General features: G+C 29.6%; 1 protein-coding gene across 1 annotated transcript; it reads right to left on the bottom strand.

Moving 5' to 3' along the window:
- Positions 1–6562: 6562 nt before the first annotated feature.
- LOC142236180 (phospholipase B1, membrane-associated) lies at positions 6563–20539 on the bottom strand. Its single transcript, XM_075307434.1, has 6 exons — positions 20017–20539; positions 10546–10759; positions 10145–10485; positions 9618–10071; positions 7008–7134; positions 6563–6868 (listed from the first exon to the last, which is right to left on the bottom strand). The coding sequence occupies exons 2-6, from the start codon at positions 10735–10737 to the stop codon at positions 6720–6722; spliced, it is 1263 nt and encodes a 420-aa protein (XP_075163549.1). The 5' UTR covers positions 10738–10759; positions 20017–20539; the 3' UTR covers positions 6563–6719.
- Positions 20540–21794: the final 1255 nt, after the last annotated feature.

Consider the following 21794-nt stretch of genomic DNA (forward strand, 5'->3'; position numbering starts at 1 on the left):
TTCTAAAGAAATAAAATTTTTACAAAATTTTCTATAGAAAAAAAATTTGAAAAAATTTTCTATAGAAATAAAATGTTGACAAAATTTTCAATACACTCAAAAAAAAGTGAACTCTCTATTTCACTAAAGCCAATTTAACTTTATTTTAGTTCATAGAATTATTATGTTTGGAGAAAGTTTTCTTTACTTAAATTAACTAAAACCGAGGAAAAAAATATACTCAAATGAAGCATAAAGATTAACTAAATTCGTGTCTTCCACAAAATAGTTCAATAGTTTACAACAATAGTTGTAAATTTTACCAAAAATGCGTCCATCATGAACTTCGTATGTCACTAAAGACATTCTTGCAATTTTGAACTCCAAGTTTTTCCTTCAAACTACAAAATTTTCTTTAACAAGTGAAAAAACTTAGTTATGTCTAATAAATTTTCTTGAATTTGCCGAAAAATATTTACTTATTTTTATGACATCGGCGTGATGCCAACGTTTGTAATACTGTTTAGTTAAAATTTTCTACAAATATTCAAAATTTTCTAAAATTAACCGAAAGTTTTCTTCCTGGTGGGTTCACTGTTTTTTCAGGGTAGAAATAAATTTTTTGCGAAAAGTTTCTATGTAGATAAAATTTTTGAGAAAATTTTCTATAGAAATAAAGTTTTTGAGAAAGTTTTCTATAGAAATAAATTTTTTTGAAACAATATTTTCAATAGCAATAAAAACACTTTTGTATGCATTTGCATAACGTCGGAATTGAAAAGAAGCTCGATGCATGCATTTGAGTTAATGAAAAACCTCACGAACCGATTTCCATTTGTGAAAGAAACAAATAGGTAGTTCCCTAAAAATTGGAAGCCTCATCTTTGGCTCGGAATCAATTCCAAAATCCTTAAGGTAAGGCCAAAGTCTTTCGATCCAAGTAAGCTTTTTTGAGTGTATATTCTAGTGGGCATGCTAAACAAGTTTCATAAAAAAACGGTCATGTTATTTTAAGCTGTGAAAAATTATCTTTTGAGCATAGAACTTTTTCATAAAAAATGTTCCCCGATATACGTCCACATTTCTCGAGAATATTAGTAATCTCATATAGGAAAGCAAATTTTTATTGTACAAATCTTCTTATCCCATAACTGGTAAATAAATCTCATTACAGGGGCACTAATTGAAATGCCACGAATGCACAAAGTCATATAAAGATATTACAATTATTTACTTAAAATTCAATATTGGTTACACGTGCTTAATAATTGAATTAGAGATTAATAGAAATGTATTAAATACAACCGCTATTATTGGAATGTTTTCACACTTTGTTCTAATAGCATTTCATGGTACAAAGTTTTCTATAGAAATAATCGGTAAGAGCCTGAAAGAAAAAGTAGACCAGTATTTTGTTTCATCTAAACGATAATGCTGGACCAGAACTTTCGGTTTCAGACCCTATCTGCACGGATGAAAAAGACTGTTTTTCATATGTTTGGCCATAAACATTATATGTTTGGAACACAAATTTTTAAACACAATATTTTTTAGTGCAAGCATATAATGTTCATAAACTAGCATAACATGTTTGGGACATATATGTTAATATGTTAGAACATATTATGTTTGGGACATGAAATGTTTGTAAATATAATATGCTTGGATGCAAACATATATTAATTTAGAAATAGCCTATAAACATATATGTGTTTAGTAGCTTGGAGCGCTATTTAACAGGGAGCGATATTGAATTAAGTTGGTGGTTGTTGCTTGTTATTACAAAATTAACATTTTATTTTTCCTTGGGCAATTGATCAGCTACTTCTTTGATCCTTACAAACTGTGTGGTCCGCTGTTCGAATCCCCGTCCGGCAAAAGGTAAAATTAAAAAAAAACATACAATTGAATAATGTATTACAGAAACATTACTACAATGTTTGTATTACAGAAAAAGGTGCTAAGAACTAAAAAATCTCGTGGAAGTGAGAAAGATGTGGGGGAATATACAATTTGGCAGAAACAAAATTTTGAGCATTCAGGTCGAAAACCTATGTTGTTAGCACCTATATTACCTGTTTATTTTCATAATTCATTATGATTGTAAATATATAAATAAATAAATAAAATTTTGAGCACAATATTGTTTGGGAGAATTTTTTTAAGCATATAATATTTTTGGGTGCAAAATGCTTCCAAACATATTATATGTTCACATGATAACATATTATATGTTTACATGATAACATTTTGGAAGAAAACATTATTGAATTTGGATGCAAAAATACAAAATGTTTGGAACTTAGACTACCCAAACATATATTGTTTAGACCAATATGTTTATAGGCTATTTCTAAATTAATATATGTTTGCATCCAATCATATTATATTTACAAACATTTTATGTCCCAAACATAATATGTTCTAACATATTAACATATATGTCCAAACAATTATGCTAGTTTATGAACATTATATGCTTGTACTCAAAAATATTGTGTTTAAAAAATTGTGTTCCAAACATATAATGTTTATAGCCAAACATATGAAAAACAGTCTTTTTCATCCGTGTACGGCTCTTTTCGTCCCATATCAACTTGGTTTGCTCACAGCCTTTCGAAGAGACCCAACGTTCCGGCATGAATCGTGTAAAGATAAGAAAACAGAAGAGGAAGAACATCCGTGAGGGCATTATTCGTTCCACGAGTGCCCTGTACTGTCTAAGGAGACAGTACATCTGCCTCCTCATTTTCCATTATTTCACAGTGCACAGGTAACCAGCACAGAGATACAGTTCAATGGGAACCCTAAGCTCTCTACGACAGCGGCTAACTACCTTAGACCTTATATCCGTATTTTACAGTGGCACGGCACACTTCTCATTATCTCTTTTTTCATTGTGTGAAGATAATTCAATATTCGACCTCGCCGTTCTCCTTTCGAGCCAAAAATAATCTACCAAAAATCGGAGAAAATATTTTCTCAAAATTTTACTCCTATAGAAAATTTTCTCAAAATTTTATTTCTATAGAAAATTTTATCAAAATTTTATTTCTATAGAAAATTTTGTCAAAATTTTATTTCTATAGAAAATTTTGTCAAAATTTTATTTCTATAGAAAATTTTGTCAAATTTTTATTTCTATAGAAGATTTTGTCAAAATTTTATTTCTGTAGAAAATTTTGTCAAACTTTTATTTCTATAGAAAATTTTGTCAAAGGAAAAGACAAATGTTTGTTTCGAATTTATTTCGGCATAAGCCGGCTATCATACAAAACCTTTTTTCGGAAGGTTCAAGTGTGGTTCATTGTTGGGTTTAATGAACTGCCTGAATTTATTCTGATAATTGGTTGATAGTTTTGCTGCAAGTAGAGGATGCTGATGAGGAATGTGGTAATTCCGAAACGTGCGTCCATCCAACCATCTTGCAGTCTATAGGGCTTTGCCCAAATAAATCTGACAAACATTATTTTCCTCTGTTGGTTAAGCTACACTTGTAGTTTAGTCAATGCATGGTTTTAAGCTGAAATCAAAAACAACAACAATGATTAAAGAAAGAAACCAACAATAACAAAACAAAACGAATGAAAAAAACTTTATTTCTATAGAAAATTTTGTCAAATTTTGTCTGCTGCTATAGGCATTACTGTTTTGTATGTCAACAGTATTGCAGTTCGCTAGGGTGTGTTGGAGTAAAACTTTGCCCTTGCTTCCTTACGTATGGGCTGGGGTCCATTAATCTATGTGAATTTAGCTTTCAGGCAAGTTACTCTATTCACTTGCATCGATAAGACTACAAGAGTACCACAATCAAACGAATAGTTATGCAGGTGCTATGCCTGTCTCCTAAGTCACTCATAATCACTTCTCCTATTCACTTTTAACTCATCAATAAAAACACTTCCCTTTAGAAGTTACTTGTTTTTACAATCGCATGCCAATACAAACCAATTAGCATATTTAACATTAATATCTGATAGATGAGATGAGACACATCTCGTCAACAAGTTTAAATTCAAATAAATCATTGAAGTACTACATCAGTTCGTCTATGAGATGGCGTTCATTCAATGATCATGACATTGATTATGTGATGTTCATCAGTACTATATATTCGTACTTGTTCTCACTGAAATTCCTATACGTGGAATATTATATAGCTATTTTTCTATGGCATCAATTACTGTAAAAATCATCAATTTACGATTGATTGGAAAAACGATGATTGTAAGTTGACGAAGGAAATTGCTTACAGGGATGTATATTACAATTATGTTAAGTATGACTACAAAAAAAATATACTTGGAATATTTCAAATTTCATATAAATCAATTAAAAATTGGAGACAGGGCAGATAGTCAGCCAAGGATAGATCGGGAGATGGTTCTGAGTCCATCAGTATGTAATATGGGATCTAGGACATGGTTGCCATAGTTGGTAGAATTCTACCAAAAATGGTAGATTTTCTACTGTTTGGTAGATTGGCAGAATTCTTGATCTTTTGGTAGATTTTGCAAAATATAGGAATACAATTTTGACCAACATTTCTATAGAAATAAAATTTTGACAAAATTTTCTATAGAAATAAAATTTTGACAAAATTTTCTATAGAAATAAAATTTTGACAAAATTTTCGATAAAAATAAAATTTTGACAAAATTTTCTAAAATAAAATTTTGACAAAATTTTCTAAAATAAAATTTTGACAAAATTTTCTAAAATAAAATTTTGACAAAATTTTCTATAGAAATACAATTTTGACAAAATTTTCTATAGAAATAAAATTTTGAAAAAATTTTCTATAGAAATAAAAATTTGACAAAATATAAATAAAATCTTGACAAAGTTTTCTATAGAAATACAATTTTGACAAAATAGAAATAAAATCTTGACAAAGTTTTCTATAGAAATAAAATTTTGACAAAATTTTCTATAGAAATAAAAATTTGACAAAATAGAAATAAAATCTTGATAAAGTTTTCTATAGAAATAAAATTTTCACAAAATTTTCTACAGAAATAAAATTTTGACAAAATTTTCTATAGAAATAAAATTTTGAAAAATTTTCGATAAAAATAAAATTTTGACAAAATTTTCTAAAATAAAATTTTGACAAAATTTTTTATAGAAATAAAATTTTGACAAAATTTTCTATAGAAATAAAATTTTGACAAAATTTTCTTTTGCTGCAAGTAGAGGATGCTGATGAGGAATGTGGTAATTCCGAAACAGCTGTACATCCAACCATCTTCCAGTCTATAGGGCTTTGCCCAAATAAATTTGACAAGCATACTTTTCCTCTGTTGGTTAAGCTACACTTGTAGTTTAGTCAATGCATGGCTTTAAGCTGCGATCAAAAACAACAATAACGAAATAAAATTTTGAAAAAATTTTCTATACAAATGAAATTTTGACAAAATTTTCTATAGAAATAAAAATTTGACGAAATAGAAATAAAATCTTGACAAAGTTTTCTATAGAAATAAAATTTTGACAAAATTTTCTATAGAAATAAAATTTTGACAAAATTTTCTATAGATATAAAAATTTGACAAAATTTTCTAAAGAAATAAAAATTTGACAAAATAGAAATAAAATCTTGACAAAGTTTTCTATAGAAATAAAATTTTGACAAAATTTTCTATAGAAATAAAATTTTGACAAAATTTTCGATAAAAATAAAATTTTGACAAAATTTTTCTATAGCAATAAAATTTTGATAAATTTTCGATAGAAATAAAATTTTGACAAAATTTTCTAAAATAAAATTTTGACAAAATTTTCTATGGAAATAAAATTTTGACAAAATTTTCTATAGAAATAAAATTTTTACAAAATTTTCTATAGAAATAAAATTTTGACAAAATTTTCTATAGAGATAAAATTTTGATAATATTTTCTATAGCAATAAAATATTGACAAAATTTTCTATAGAAATAAAAATTTGACAAAATAGAAATAAAATCTAGACAAAGTTTTCTATAGAAATAAAATGTTGACAAAATTTTCTATAGAAATAAAATTTTGACAAAATTTTCTATAGAAATAAAAATTAGACAAAATTTTTCTATAGAAATAAAATGTTGATAAATTTTCGATAGAAATAAAATTTTGACAAAATTTTCGATAAAAATAAAATTTTGACAAAATTTTCTAAAATAAAATTTTGACAAAATTTTTCTATAGAAATAAAATTTTGATAAATTTTCGATAGAAATAAAATTTTGACAAAATTTTCGATAAAAATAAAATTTTGACAAAATTTTCTAAAATAAAATTTTGACCAAATTTTCTATAGAAATAAAATTTTGAAAAAATAGAAATAAAATCTTGACAAAGTTTTCTATAGAAATAAAATCTTGACAACATTTTCTATAGAAATAAAATTTTGATAAATTTTCGATAGAAATAAAATTTTGAAAAAATTTTCTATAGAAGTAAAATTTTGACAAAATTTTCTATAGAAATAAAATTTTGACAAAATTTTCTATAGAAACACAATTTTGGTAAAATATTCTAACTTTTCCACTCATAACATAAATAAAACAATAACAAATGAGAATTAAAGAAAATAGTGTTATAATTTATTTTCATCAATAGCATTTTAATTTATTTTATTTTCATCAATAGCATTACAAAATAAATAAATGTATCACAGTGTAGAGAAATAGTTTTGAAAATTAGTATAAATAAACATTAAAATAATCATACTTATAAATGGCAGTGACTACACAATAAAATTATACTTGAAAGTTGTCCAGACTATTGACTCGTGTCATAATGTAAGGATGCTCTTCAGTTGGACATCGAAAATTGGTGTAGATATCTTTGGTGAATGAGGATTTTTCATTAGGCTTCTCGAAAAGATTATTCCAATAAGAATTCGAACCTGTGAATAGATTAAAATCGAAAATAGAAATTTTTAAAATAGATTTGTCGATAAGAAAACATCAATAATTAAATTAAATTAATAAAATTAGATTAAATTAATTTTTAAATTATTAATGTTATCCAAAAACGATACTTACAAGCTGCATGTGCTTTTTGACTGACATGAAAGCAATCTTCAGATGTAAACGAAATATCAGTGTTTCCATTTGGTAATTTAGGAAAGGCAAAATTCCTTGTAAAATGTTGGATATTTATGGTGAAAGTCTAAAGTAAAGAGACAAAAAAACACAAAATTTGTACTTTCAATTAATTACTACAATTTGTATACCCTTCATTTTCTATAGAAATAAAATGTTGACAAAATTTTCTATAGAAATAAAATTTTGACAAAATTTTCTATAGAAACAAAATTTTGGGAAAATATTCAAAAAATTTTTATAGAAGTAAAAGTGTGTGTAAAATTTAGACAAAATTGTCTATAGAAATAAAATTTTGTGAAAACATTTCTACAGAAATAAAATTTTGCCAAAATTTTCTATAAAAATAAAGTTTTGAAAAAATGTTCTATAGAAATAAAATTTTAACAAATTTTTCCATAGAAAAAAAAAATTTGCAAACATTTTCTGAAAAATACAATTTTCTTTAGAAATAAAATTTTGACACAATTTTCTATAGAAATAACATTTTGACAAAATTTTCTACAGAAATAAAATTTTGACACAATTTTCTATAGAAATAAAGTTTTGACAAAATTTTCGATAGAAATAAAATGTTGACAACATTTTCTATAGGAATAAAACTTTGAGAAAATTTTCCATAGAAATAAAGTTTTGACAATAATTTCTATAGAAATAAAATTTAGACAAAACTTTGTTTGGACAAAATTTTCTATAGAAATAAAATTTTGATAAAATTTTCTGTAGAAATAAAATTTTGACAAAATTTTCTATAGAAATAAAATTTTGACATTTTCTATAGAAATAAAATTTTGGGAAAATATTCTAAAAATTTTTTATAGAAGTAAAATTGTGTCAAAAAAAGTGTGTGTAAAATTTATACAAAATTGTCTATAGAAATAAAATTTTGTGAAAACATTTCTATAGAAATAAAATTTTGCCAAAATTTTCTATAAAAATAAAGTTTTGAGAAAAATTTCTATAGAAATAAAATTTTAACAAATTTTTCTATAGAAAAAACATTTTGCAAACATTTTCTAAAAAATACAATTTTCTTTAGAAATAAAATTTTGACACAATTTTCTATAGAAATATCATCTTGACAAAATTTTCTACAGAAATAAAATTTTGACACAATTTTCTATAGGAATAAAATTTTGACAACATTTTCTATAGAAATAAAATGTTTACAAAATTTTCTGTAGGAATAAAACTTTGAGAAAATTTTCCATAGTAATAAAGTTTTGACAATAATTTCTATAGAAATAAAATTTTGACAAAATTTTCTATAGAAATAAAATTTTGACAAAATTTTATATAGAAATAAAATTTTGACAAAATTTTCTATAGAAATAAAATTTGGACAAAATTGTCTATAAAAATAAAATTTTGTGAAAAAATTCCTATAGAAATAAAATTTTGCCATAATTTTCTATAGAAATAAAATTTTGACAAAATTTTCTAAAGAAATAAAATTTTGACAAAATTTTCTATAGAAATAAAATTTTGGGAAAATATTCTAAACATTTTTATAGAAGTAAAAGTGTGTGTAAAATTTAGACAAAGTTGTCTATAAAAATAAAATTTTGTGAAAACATTTCTATAGAAATAAAATTTTGCCAAAATTTTCTATAAAAATAAAGTTTTGAGAAAATTTTCTATAGAAATAAAATTTTAACAAATTTTTTCCATAGAAATAAAATTTTGCAAAAATTTTCTAAAAAATACAATTTTCTTTAGAAATAAATTTTTGACATAGTTTCTATAGAAATAACATTTTGACAAAATTTTCTACAGAAATAAAATTTTGACAACATTTGCTATAGAAATAAAATTTTGACAAAACTTTGAGAAAATTTTCCATAGAAATAAAGTTTTGACAATAATTTCTATAGAAATAAAATTTAGACAAAACTTTGTATAGAAATAAAATTTGGACAAAATTATCTATAGAAATAAAATTTTCCAAAATTTTATATAGAAATAAAATTTTGACAAAATTTCCTATAGAAATAAAATTGTGACAAAATTTTCTATAGACAATATTTTTTACAAAATTTTCTATAGAAATTAACTTTTTTGGAAAAATTTTCTATAGAAATAAAATTTTCACAAAATTTTCTATAGAAATAAAATTTTTACAAAATTTTCTATAGAAATAAAGTTTTGACAAAATTTTCGATAGAAATAAAATGTTGACAACATTTTCTATAGAAATAAAATTTTTACAAAATTTTCTATAGAAATAAAGTTTTGACAAAATTTTCTATAGAAATAAAATTGTGACAAAATTTTCTATAGAAATAAAATTTTGACAAAATTTTCTATAGAAATAAAATTTTGAGAAATTGTTCTATAGAAATAAAATTTTGAGAAATTGTTCTATAGAAATAAAATTTTGACAAAATTTTCTATAGAAATAAAATTTTGAGAAATTGTTATATAGAAATAAAATGTTGAGAAATTGTTCTATAGAAATAAAATTTTGACAAAATTTGCTATTATGTTATACTGAATCTGTTTTATGTTTTATGTTTTCTGTTTTATTTATTTTTTTTTTGTTTTCCTTACCTCTGAATTGAATTCATCTCTATTCCCTATTTCAATATCTTTGGCTATCCATTTCTTCATAAATTTCTCCATATATTGTTGTTGTTGGCGACTCTTACCAACAATGCAGGGACATTCGAATGGCAGTGTTATTGCACATTGAGGTGGTAGACCTTTAAGTTTTGCCAATAATATGAGATTTGGAGCTGGTACTACATTCAGCATAACTCTGGGTATATTATCCCTTATATAGCGATAGGTTTTCAACATATTTTCCTCGTGATAATCAATGGCTTTCATTGGATCGGACAAATAACAGACATCTGAACAGAAATCATTATTGCCTATAAGGAGGCTTATAAATTTCCAATGATGGGTCATATTAACCAAGGGGTCGTTTGTCATACGCTTAACCAAAATTTTAGCCATATAAGGCATATCTCGAGACATGGCTCCCAATTCGGCAACATTAAATCTAAATTTTTGAATTTTTTTTGTGAAAATCTATAAAACATTCAATTTTTTTTCCACTCCACAGATACACTTACCTTGAGGATTTTTCCCGTCCCAAGCCATCTTTCAAAGAATAGCCATAAAGATTCGGATTGTATTCCTTTAAGAGATTGGGTAAGGTCACATATTGACGCCAGTTACCTTGGCCCCCAATGGACCAAACGACACCCCTATTCTCTTGGATGACATGTAACAAATTGTTGGCAAATATACCATTACCAGCGGTCAAGGAATCTCCCATTCCTGCTATAATATCAATATCTCCAGGCCGCAAACGATGTACCGATGTCGGAGGTTCAACGCTACGTTTACCTGGACCATTTAGATCACAAAAATCTTTCAATATTCTTGAATGTCTCTCTGAACTTTGAGATTTCTAGAAGGGAAGGTCTAAGATATTAGCAGGTAAAATAGCTGACAATAAAATATTCCATACCCCTCTGCGTTGATGATATGCCAAATTGTTGGGATCATCTCCAGATCGTCCCATAACATCCAGAAATAAAAGTCGAAAGGAACTTAGGAAACTGCCGAAATTGCTGTCTAAAGCTGTATACTGAGCTTGTGTACGGATATTGTAGAACACAGTGTGTAGGAGAAGAACTACTGGAAATTTCCACAGGTGCATGATTGATAATTGCTGAAATGGGCTAGTGATAACATAAACATTAGTCGTTTTTTATATAGAAAATTTTTGACAACATTTTATATAGAAATAAAATATTGACAAAATCTACTATAGAAATACAATTTTGCAAAAATTTTCTATAGATATAAAAATTTTGAAAAATGTTTCTATAGAAATAAAATTTGCTTTATTTTGTTGTTGTTTGTTTGTACTTCAATCATATTTGATGTTTTGATCTCAGCTTAAAAACCATTGCATTGACTAAACTACAAGAGTAGCTTAACCAATAGAGGGTAAGAATGTTTGTCAAATTTATTTGGGCAAAGCCCTATAGACTGCAAGATGGTTGGATAGACGCACGTTTCGAAATTACCACATTCCTTATCAGCATTCTATAGAAATAAAATTTTAACAAAATTTTCTATAGAAATTAAAATTTTGACAAAGTTTTCTATAGAAATAAAAAATTTGGCAAATTTTTTTATAAAAATAAAAATTTTGACAACATTTTCTACAGAAATAAAATGTTGACAACATAAAATAAAAATAAATTTTGACAAAATTTTTTATACAAATAAAAATTTTGACAAAATTTTTTATAAAAATAAAAATTTTGACCAAATTTTCTATAGAAATAAAAAATTTTGACAAAATTTTCTATAGAAATAAAATTTTGACAAAATTTTCTATAGAAATAAAAAATTTTGACAAAATTTCCTATAGAAATAAAATTTTGACAAAATTTCCTATAGAAATAAAAAATTTTGACAAAATTTTCTATAGAAATAAAATTTTGACAAAATTTTCTATAAAAATAAAATTTTGACAAAATTTCCTATAGAAATAAAAAATTTTGACAAAATTTTCTATAGAAATAAAATTTTGACAAAATTTCCTATAGAAATAAAATTTGAACAAAATTTTCTATAGAAATTAAAATTTTGACAACATTTTCTATAGAAATAAAATTTTTTGCAAATTTTTTTATAAAAATAAAAATTTTGACAAAATTTTTTATAAAAATAAAAATTTTGACCAAATTTTCTTCAAATTTTGTTATATTTGTGTTGGCACAAGTGGCAACCGTGGTCATGAGATGAATCCTAGGTTTTAATGTGTCTTTAATGTTGGGACATAACAGGTTGGCTGATAAGTCCCCGGTCTAAAAAAGAAAAACACATTTTTTTGTCAAAATTCGTTTTTATTATACAACATAGTTCCCTGCAAGAGCGATACAACGATTATAACGACCTTCCAATTTTTTGATACCATTTTGGTAGTACTCCTTCGGTTTTGCCTCAAAATAGGCCTCAGTTTCGGCGATCACCTCTTCATTGCAGCCAAATTTTTTCCCTGCGAGCATCCTTTTGAGGTCTGAGAACAAGAAAAAGTCGCCGGGGGCCAGATCTGGAGAATACGGTGGGTGGGGAAGCAATTCGAAGCCCAATTCATGAATTTTTGCCATCGTTCTCAATGACTTGTGGCACGGTGCGTTGTCTTGGTGGAACAACACTTTTTATACCCTTCACCACTACTGTGGTACAGGGTATAATAAGTTTGTGCATTTGTATGTAACGCCAAGAAGGAGTAATCATAGACCAACCTTTTAGTATACGGATTGGCTTAGAATTAAATTCTGAGTCGATTTAGCGATGTCCGTCTATCTGTCCGTCTGTCTGTCCGTCTGTCTGTCTGTCTGTCTGTTGATGTATTTTTGTGTGCAAAGTACAGCTCGCAGTTTTAGTCCGATTGTCCTAAAATTTGGTATAGGGTCCTGTTTCGGCTCAAAGACGATCCCTATTGATTTTGGAAAAAATCGGTTCAGATTTGGATATAGCTGCCATATATATTTTTCACCGATCTGGTCATAATTGGCGTGTATATCAACCGATCTTCCTCAAATTCCGTACATCCGAATATTTTATGAGTCTCGAAAAACTTGCAAAATATCAGCAAAATCGGTTCAGATTTCGATATAGCTCCCATATAGAACTTTCGCCCGATTTCCACTCATTTGCTCACAGAGGCCAATTTTTTGCTCCGATTTAGTTGAAATTTTGCATAGAGAGTAGAATTAGCGTTGTAACTATGCGTGCCAAATTTGCTTGAAATCGGTTCAGATTTGGATATATCTCCCATATAAAGCTTTCGCCCGATTTACACTCATATGACCACAGAGGCCAATTTTTAACTCCGATTTAGTTGAAATTTTGCATAGAGAGTAGAATTAGCATTGTAGCTATGCGTGCCAAATTTGGTTGAAATCGGTTCAGATTTTGATATAGCTCCCATATATATGATTTTCTGATTTCGACAAAAATGGTCAAAATACCAACATTTTCCTTATAAAATCGCTACTGCTTAGCCGAAAAGTTGTAAAAATGACTCTAATTTTCTTAAACTTCTAATACATATATATCGAGCGATAAATCATAAATAAACTTTTTCGAAGTTTCCTTAAAATTGCTTCAGATTTAAACGTTTCCCATATTTATACCCTTCACCACTACTGTGGTACAGGGTATAATAAGTTTGTGCATTTGTATGTAACGCCAAGAAGGAGTAATCATAGACCAACCTTTTAGTATACGGATTGGCTTAGAATTAAATTCTGAGTCGATTTAGTGATGTCCGTCTGTCTGTCCGTCTGTCTGTCCGTCTGTATGTCTGTCTGTCTGTATGTTGATGTATTTTTGTGTGCAAAGTACAGCTCGCAGTTTTAGTCCGATTGTCCTAAAATTTGGTATAGGGTCCTGTTTCGGCTCAAAGACGATCCCTATTGATTTTGGAAAAAATCGGTTCAGATTTGGATATAGCTGCCATATATATTTTTCACCGATCTGGTCATAATTGGCGTGTATATCAACCGATCTTCCTCAAATTCCGTACATCCGAATATTTTATGAGTCTCGAAAAACTTGCAAAATATCAGCAAAATCGGTTCAGATTTCGATATAGCTCCCATATATAGCTTTCACCCGATTTAGACTCATTTGCCCACAGAGGCCAATTTTTTGCTCCGATTTAGTTGAAATTTTGCATAGAGAGTAGAATTAGCGTTGTAACTATGCGTGCCAAATTTGCTTGAAATCGGTTCAGATTTAGATATAGCTCCCATATATATGTTTTTCTGATTTCGTCAAAAATGGTCAAAATACCAACATTTTCCTTGTAAAATCGCCACTGCTTAGTCGAAAAGTTGTAAAAATGACTCTAATTTTCCTAAACTTCTAATACATATATATCGAGCGATAAATCATAAATAAACTTTTTCGAAGTTTCCTTAAAATTGCTTCAGATTTAAACGTTTCCCATATTTTTTTTTTTACTAACATTGTGTTCCATCCTAGTGCATTAGCCGACTTAAATTTTGAGTCTATAGATTTTGTAGAAGTCTATCAAATTCTTCCAGATCGAGTGATATTTAAATGTATGTATTTGGGACAAACCTTTATATATAGCCCCCAACACATTTGACGTATGTGATATGGTATCGAAAATTGAGATCTACAAAGTGGTGCAGGGTATAATATAGTCGGCCCCGCCCGACTTTAGACTTTCCTTACTGGTTTTTTACTAAAATTGTGTTCCATCCTAGTGCATTGGGCAACTTAAATTTTTTTGAATCTATAGATCTTGTAAAAGTCTATCAAATTCTGTCCAAATCGAGTGATATTTAAATGTATGTATTTGGGACAAACCTTTATATATAGCACCCAACACATTTGACGGATGTTATATGGTATCGAAAATTGAGATCTACAAAGTGGTGCAGGGTATAATATAGTCGGCCCAGCCCGACTTTAGACTTTCCTTACTTGTTTTTTACTAATATTGTGTTCCACCCTAGTGCATTATCCGACTTAAATTTTGAGTCTATAGATTTTGTAGAAGTCTATCAAATTCTTCCAGATCGAGTGATATTTAAATGTATGTATTTGGGACAAACCTTTATATATAGCCCCCAACACATTTGACGGATGTGATATGGTATCGAAAATTTAGATCTACAAAGTGGTGCAGGGTATAATATAGTCGGCCCCGCCCGACTTTAGACTTTCCTTACTGGTTTCTTCTTCATATGGGGCCGTTTTGCCGCGATTTCCACCTTCAAACGCTCCAATAACGCCATATAATAGTCACTGTTGATGGTTTTTTCCCTTCTCAAGATAATCGATAAAAATTATTCCATGTGCATCCCAAAAACCAGAGGCCATTACTTTGCCAGCGGACTTTTGAGTCTTTCCACGCTTCGGAGACGGTTCACCGGTCGCTGTCCACTCAGCCGACTGTCGATTGGACTCAGGAGTGTAGTGATGAAGCCATGTTTCATCCATTGTCACATATCGACGGAAAAACTCGGGTGTATTACGAGTTAACAGCTGCAAACACCGCTCAGAATCATCAACACGTTGTTGTTTTTGGTCAAATGTGAGTTCGCGCGGCACCCATTTTGCACAGAGCTTCCGCATATCCAAATATTGATGAATGATATGACCAACACGTTCCTTTGATATCTTTAAGGCCTCTGCTATCTCGATCAACTTCATTTTACGGTCATTCAAAATCATTTTGAGGATTTTTTTGATGTTTTCGTCGGTAACCATCTCTTTCGGGCGTCCACTGCGTTCAACGTCCTCCGTGCTCATTTCACCACGCTTGAATTTTGCATTTCCCTGGAGCAGAGTCCGGAAACTCATTATCAAGTTTTTGCTTCCCTTTAGAAAACAGTATTTTTTTCAAAACACGAAATTCCTTTTTTCCATTTTTTTCACAATAACAAAAGTTGCTTCACAAAAGACGCTCTATCCCACAAACTAATTGACTTACAGACGTCAAATTTTGACACGAATCATTTGAAGGTTGGTACTATATAAAAATAATATGCATTTAATACTAGCGACACCATCTATGTGTCAGACCGGGGACTTATCAACCTATTATATTAAAAAATGTAATTTTTATACCCTCCACCATAGGATGGGGGTATATTAACTTTGTCATTCCGTTTGTAACACATCGAAATATTGCTCTAAGACCCCATAAAGTATATATATTCTGGGTCGTGGTGAAATTCTGAGTCGATCTGAGCATGTCCGTCCGTCCGTCTGTTGAAAACACGATAACTTCCGAACGAAATAAGCTATCGACTTGAAACTTGGCACAAGTAGTTGTTATTGATGTAGGTCGGATGGTATTGCAAATGGGTCGGTCTGCTTTTACGTATAGCCCCCATATAAACGGGCCCCCAGATTTGATCTCCGGAGCCTCTTAAAGGAGTAAAATTCATCCGATCCGGTTGATTTGGCTTGCGGAGCCTCTAAGATACGCATATTTCATCCGATCTTGTTGAAATTTGGTACATGGTGTTGATATGTTATATTGTCTCTAACAACCAAATCGGTTCATAATTATATATAGCCCCCATATAAACCGATCCCCACATTTGGCTTACGGAGCCTCAAAGAGAAGGAAACTTCATCTTATTCGGCTGAAATTTGGTACATGATGTTGATATATGGTCCATGCAAAAATTGGTCAACATCGATTCATAATTATATATAGCCCCCATATAAACCGATCCCCAGATTTGGCTGGCGGAGCCTCTAAGAGAAACAATTTTCATCCAATACAGCTGAAATTTGGAACATGATGTTGGTTTGTAGTCTCTAACAACCATGCAAAAATCGATCCACATCGGTTCATAAATATATAGCCCCCATATAAACCGATCCCCAGATTTGTCTTGCAGAGCCTCTATGAGAAGCAAATTTCATCTGATCCGGTTGAAATTTGGAACATGATGTTGGTTTATAGTCTCTAACAACCATTCAAGAATCGGTCCATATCGGTCCATAATTATATATAGCCCTTATATAAACTGATCCCCAGACTTGATCTCCGGAGCCTCTTGGAGGAGCAAAATTCATCCGATCCGGTCGAAACTTAGTACGTGGTGTTAGTATATGGTCTCTAACAACCATGCAAAAATTGGTCCACATCGGTTCATAATTATATATAGCCCCCATATAAACCGATCCCCAGATTTTATCTCCGTAACCTCTTGAAGGAACAAAATTCATCCGATCCGGTTGAAATTTGGTACATCTCGCTAGTGTATGGCCGATAACAACCATGCCAAAATTGGTCCGTAAATATCTATATTATATATAGCCCCCAAATAAACCGATCATCAATCACAGAAAAATCACGATTGCCACTCGAGCCAAAAATAATCTACCAAAATTTTATTGCCATAGAAAAGTTTTTCAAAATTGTATATTTCCATAGAAAATTTTGTCAAAATATAATTTCTATACAAAATTTTGTCAAAAATTTATTTCTATAGGAAATCTTGTCAAAATATAATTTCTATACAAAAATTTGTCAGAATGTTATTTCTGTAGAAAAATGTTATTTCTATAGAACATTTATGAAGCATTTCATAGTTGGAGAGGAATATTTTGCAAAATCTTCCAAAACATCAAGAATTCTACCATTCTACCAAACAATATAAAATGTGCCATTTTTGGTAGTCTCGTGTTCATAATTGTATATAGCCCCCATATATAGCGACCCCGATATTTCAATTCTGGCTCTATAATTACCGCACAAAAGTTCATATCGGTTCGTTATTATTTCTTCCCTATATATACCGGTCAAGAACTGAATATATACGTATTTAATCGACCTTTTTTTTGTCTACTATATATCCAGCATGGACTAACTTACAATTTAGAAGATGATGTTAAGAAGTTTTAAGATGACTTGCCAACGGCAAGCGTTACCGCAACTTAAGTAATTCGATTGTGGATGGCAGTGTTTAGATGAAGTTTCTACGCAATCCATGATGGAGGGTACATAAGCTTCGGCCTGGCCGAACTTACGGCCGTATATACTTGTTTGTAATTTACATATTTCTCAGCTGTTTACTTGTAGGAGATTGAAACCTTTTGTAGTCGAATAGTGAACACATGAGGTTTTTTGGAAATTAGATCAAATTAGCACTCGGTACATTGTCATATGAGAAGTTTTTAAAATTAAACAATTTTTATTTGAAAAATTATCGATTTTGGATTGGATAGGAAGAAATCATATACTTAACCAAAATGGTCAATATAAAGCTTGGAATGTATCCCTATTTGGTGTTTTCTAATAAAGAAGTAAAAAATTGGGTGAAGTCTTGAAAAATTTGTTACGGCAGAAAGAATGTAGGCAACTTTTTCGATTTGGTTTTTATACCCTGCTCCACACTGTGGAACAGGGTATTATAAGTTAGTGCATATGTTTGCAACACCCAGAAGGAGACGAGATAGACACATGGTGTCTTTGGCAAAAATGCTCAGGGTGGGCTCATGAGTCGATATAGCGATGTCCGTCTGTCCGTGAACACATTTTTGTAATCAAAGTCTAGGTCGCAGTTTTAGTCCAATCGACTTCAAATTTGGCACAAGTATGTGTTTTGGCTCAGAATAGATCCCTATTGATTTTGGAAGAAATCGGTTCAGATTTAGATATAGCTCCCATATATATATTTCGCCCGATATGGACTTATATGGTCCCAGAAGCTAAAGTTTTACCCTAATTTACTTAAAATTTTGGACAAGAAGAACAATTAGTACTATAGTCAAGTGTGCCAAATTTTATTGAAATCGGTTCAGATTTAGATATAGCTCCCATATATATCTTTCGCCCGATATGGACTAATACGGTCCCAGAAGCCAGAGTTTTACCCCAATTTGGTTGAAATTTTGCACAGGGAGTAGAATTAGCATTGTTGCTATGCGTGCCAAATTTGGTTGAAATCGATTCAGATTTAGATATAGCTCCCATATATAGCTTTCGCCCGATTTACACTCATATGACCATAGAGGCCAATTTTTTGCTCCGATTTAGTTGAAATTTTGCACAGGGAGTAAAATTAGCATTGTAGCTATGCGTGCAAAATTTGGTTGAAATCGGTTCAGATTTAGATATAGCACCAATATATAGCTTTCGGCCGATTTACACTCATATGACCACAGAGGCCAATTTTTTGGTCCGATTTAGTTGAAATTTTGCACAAGGAGTAGAATTAGCATTGTAGCTATGCGTGCTAAATTTGGTTGAAATCGGTTCAGATTTAGATATATCTCCCATATATAGCATTCGCCCGATTTACACTCATATGTCCACAGAGGCCAATTTTTTGCTCCGATTTAGTTGAAATTTTGCACAGGGAGTAAAATTAGCATTGTAGCTATGCGTGCAAAATTTGGTTGAAATCGGTTCAGATTTAGATATAGCACCAATATAAAGCTTTCGGCCGATTTACACTCATATGACCACAGAGGCCAATTTTTTGCTCCAATTAGCATTGTAGCTATGCGTGCCAAATTTGGTTGAAATCGGTTCAAATTTAGATATAGCTCCCATATATATGTTTTTCTGATTTCGACAAAAATGGTCAAAATACCACCATTTTCCTTGTAAAATCGCCACTGCTTAGTCGAAAAGTTGTAAAAATGACTCTAATTTTCCTAAACTTCTAATACATATATATCGAGCGATAAATCATAAATAAACGTTTGCGAAGTTTCCTTAAAATTGCTTCAGATTTAAACGTTTCCCATATTTTTTTTACTAACATTGTGTTCCACCCTAGTGCATTAGCCGACTTAAATTTTGAGTCTACAGATTTTGTAGAAGTCTATCAAATTCTTCCAGATCGAGTGATATTTAAATGTATGTATTTGGGACAAACCTTTATATATAGCCCCCAACACATTTGACGGATGTGATATGGTATCGAAAATTTAGATCTACAAAGTGGTGCAGGGTATAATATAGTCGGCACCGCCCGACTTTAGACTTTCCTTACTTGTTTAAAATTCAAATTGTGAAGTTTACAACTTTTATTTTGCACCCAAAAAATTTTTTGACCTTCTGAGCCAAAAAAGCAGTATTATTTCCAAAAAAAAAATATTTGGAACCAGTATGCAACGTAACTTAAAAAATTAATTAGCGCAAGTCAAAATTATTCAATTAATTTGTGTGAATTTTTTTTTTTAATTTTTTGAATCAGTTATGTTCTTAAATTGCAATATTTTCAAAATCAATTTAGATTTAAAATTTAACAAATTTGATTATATATTCTCTGTGCACTTTTCTATAAGTAATAAGTAATAACTATAAGTAATAACATTGGAAGCTATTTTCTTTGGGAAATTTTGTTGTATGCTATTTCTTGTATAAAGAGTATTTAATATGCGATCATTTTTACTTGATTTTGTCGTTTACCTTTTTTAATACAGGATGACCAAATATTTAAAATTAATTTTTCAATTTATGTTAGGGGTTTCGTTAATCCTGATATTTATAACAAACCAAATATTTAAAATTAATTTTCCAAATTTATTTTAAGATTTTCGTAAAACCTCCTTTTATTTGTTATTGTTATATTTTAATGTATATATATTAAACACAATTTCTATATATTTAATATTTCCCATAAACAAATATTTATTTTTACAATTTATTATTTTACACTAATTTGTTGTTAACAATTTTTTTTTCGTTTTTTTTTATTTTTAGAACAAATTACACTATTTTGTTGCTACTAATTCGGATTTTTGTTATATTTTTTTGTTTGTTTCTATAGAATAAATTATTTTAATAAATTTCGCCAAACATTGTGATTTTAACAATCTAAACAGTTTTTTCAAAATCACTTTGTCCGTTAAGTTTTCGCACACACGTCCGTCCACCGTTCAACGAGCATTGACTGACTAAACATTAAACGATATATAGAATAGCCAGTAGAATAGCCCCACTAACAAGAATACGAGAAAATATTCTGATTGTGATTATTTTTATATCAAAACTTCATTATTCACAACGATTTCACACATACAAATGTGCTGTTTGGTATTTTCGTCCATAATAATTATGTATGTCTATGTGTGTATGCGAGAGAGTATAAGTATATGCTTTTCATTCCTTAATATGCTTACGTTATATTCTTATTAAATTATAAACTGGGATAAAAGTTTATTAAGGTGGGTAATCCAATACAAAACAAGTAAGGAAAGTCTAAAGTCGAGCGGGGCCGACTATATTATACCCTGCACCACTTTGTAGATCTAAATTTTCGATACCATATCACATCCGTCAAATGTGTTGGGTGCTATATATAAAGGTTTGTCCCACATACATACATTTAAATATCACTCGATTTGGACAGAATTTGATAGGCTTTTACAAAATCTATAGACTCAAAATTTAAGTTGGCTAATGCACTAGGGTGGAACACAATTTTAGTAAAAAACTTTTAAATCTGAAGCAATTTTAAGGAAACTTCGCAAAAGTTTATTTATGATTTATCGCTTGATATATATGTATTAGAAGTTTAGGAAAATTAGAGTCATTTTTACAACTTTTCGACTAAGCAGTGGCGATTTAACAAGGAAAATGTTGGTATTTTGACCATTTTTGTCGAAATCAGACAAATATATATATGGGAGCTATATCTAAATCTGAACCGATTTCAATCAAATTTGGCACACATGACTATATTACTAATTGTACTCCTAGTGCAAAATTTCAACCAAATTGGGCCAAAACTCTGGCTTCTGGTTCCATATAAGTCCATATCGGGCGAAAAATATATATGGAAGATATATCTAAATCTGAACCGATTTCAATCAAATTTGGCACACATGACTATACTACCAATTGTACTCCTTGTGCAAAATTTCAAGCTAATCGGGATAAAACGTTGGGTTCTGGGTCCATATAAGCGCATATCGGGCGAAAGATATATATGGGAGCTATATCTAAATCTGAATCGATTTCAACCAAATTTGGCACGCATAGCTACAATGCTAAATCTACTCCCTGTGCAAAATTTCAACCAAATTGGGCCAAAACTCTGGCTTTTAGGACCATATTAGTCCATATCGGGCGAAAGATATATATGGGAGCTATATCTAAATCTGAACCGATTTCAATCAAAGTTTGCACACTTGACTATACTACTAATTGTACTCCTAGTGCAAAATTTCAACCAAATTCGGCCA

The sequence above is a fragment of the Haematobia irritans genome, chromosome 4, assembly GCF_050003625.1.
Source record: "Haematobia irritans isolate KBUSLIRL chromosome 4, ASM5000362v1, whole genome shotgun sequence".
Taxonomy (NCBI): Eukaryota; Metazoa; Arthropoda; class Insecta; order Diptera; family Muscidae; genus Haematobia; species Haematobia irritans.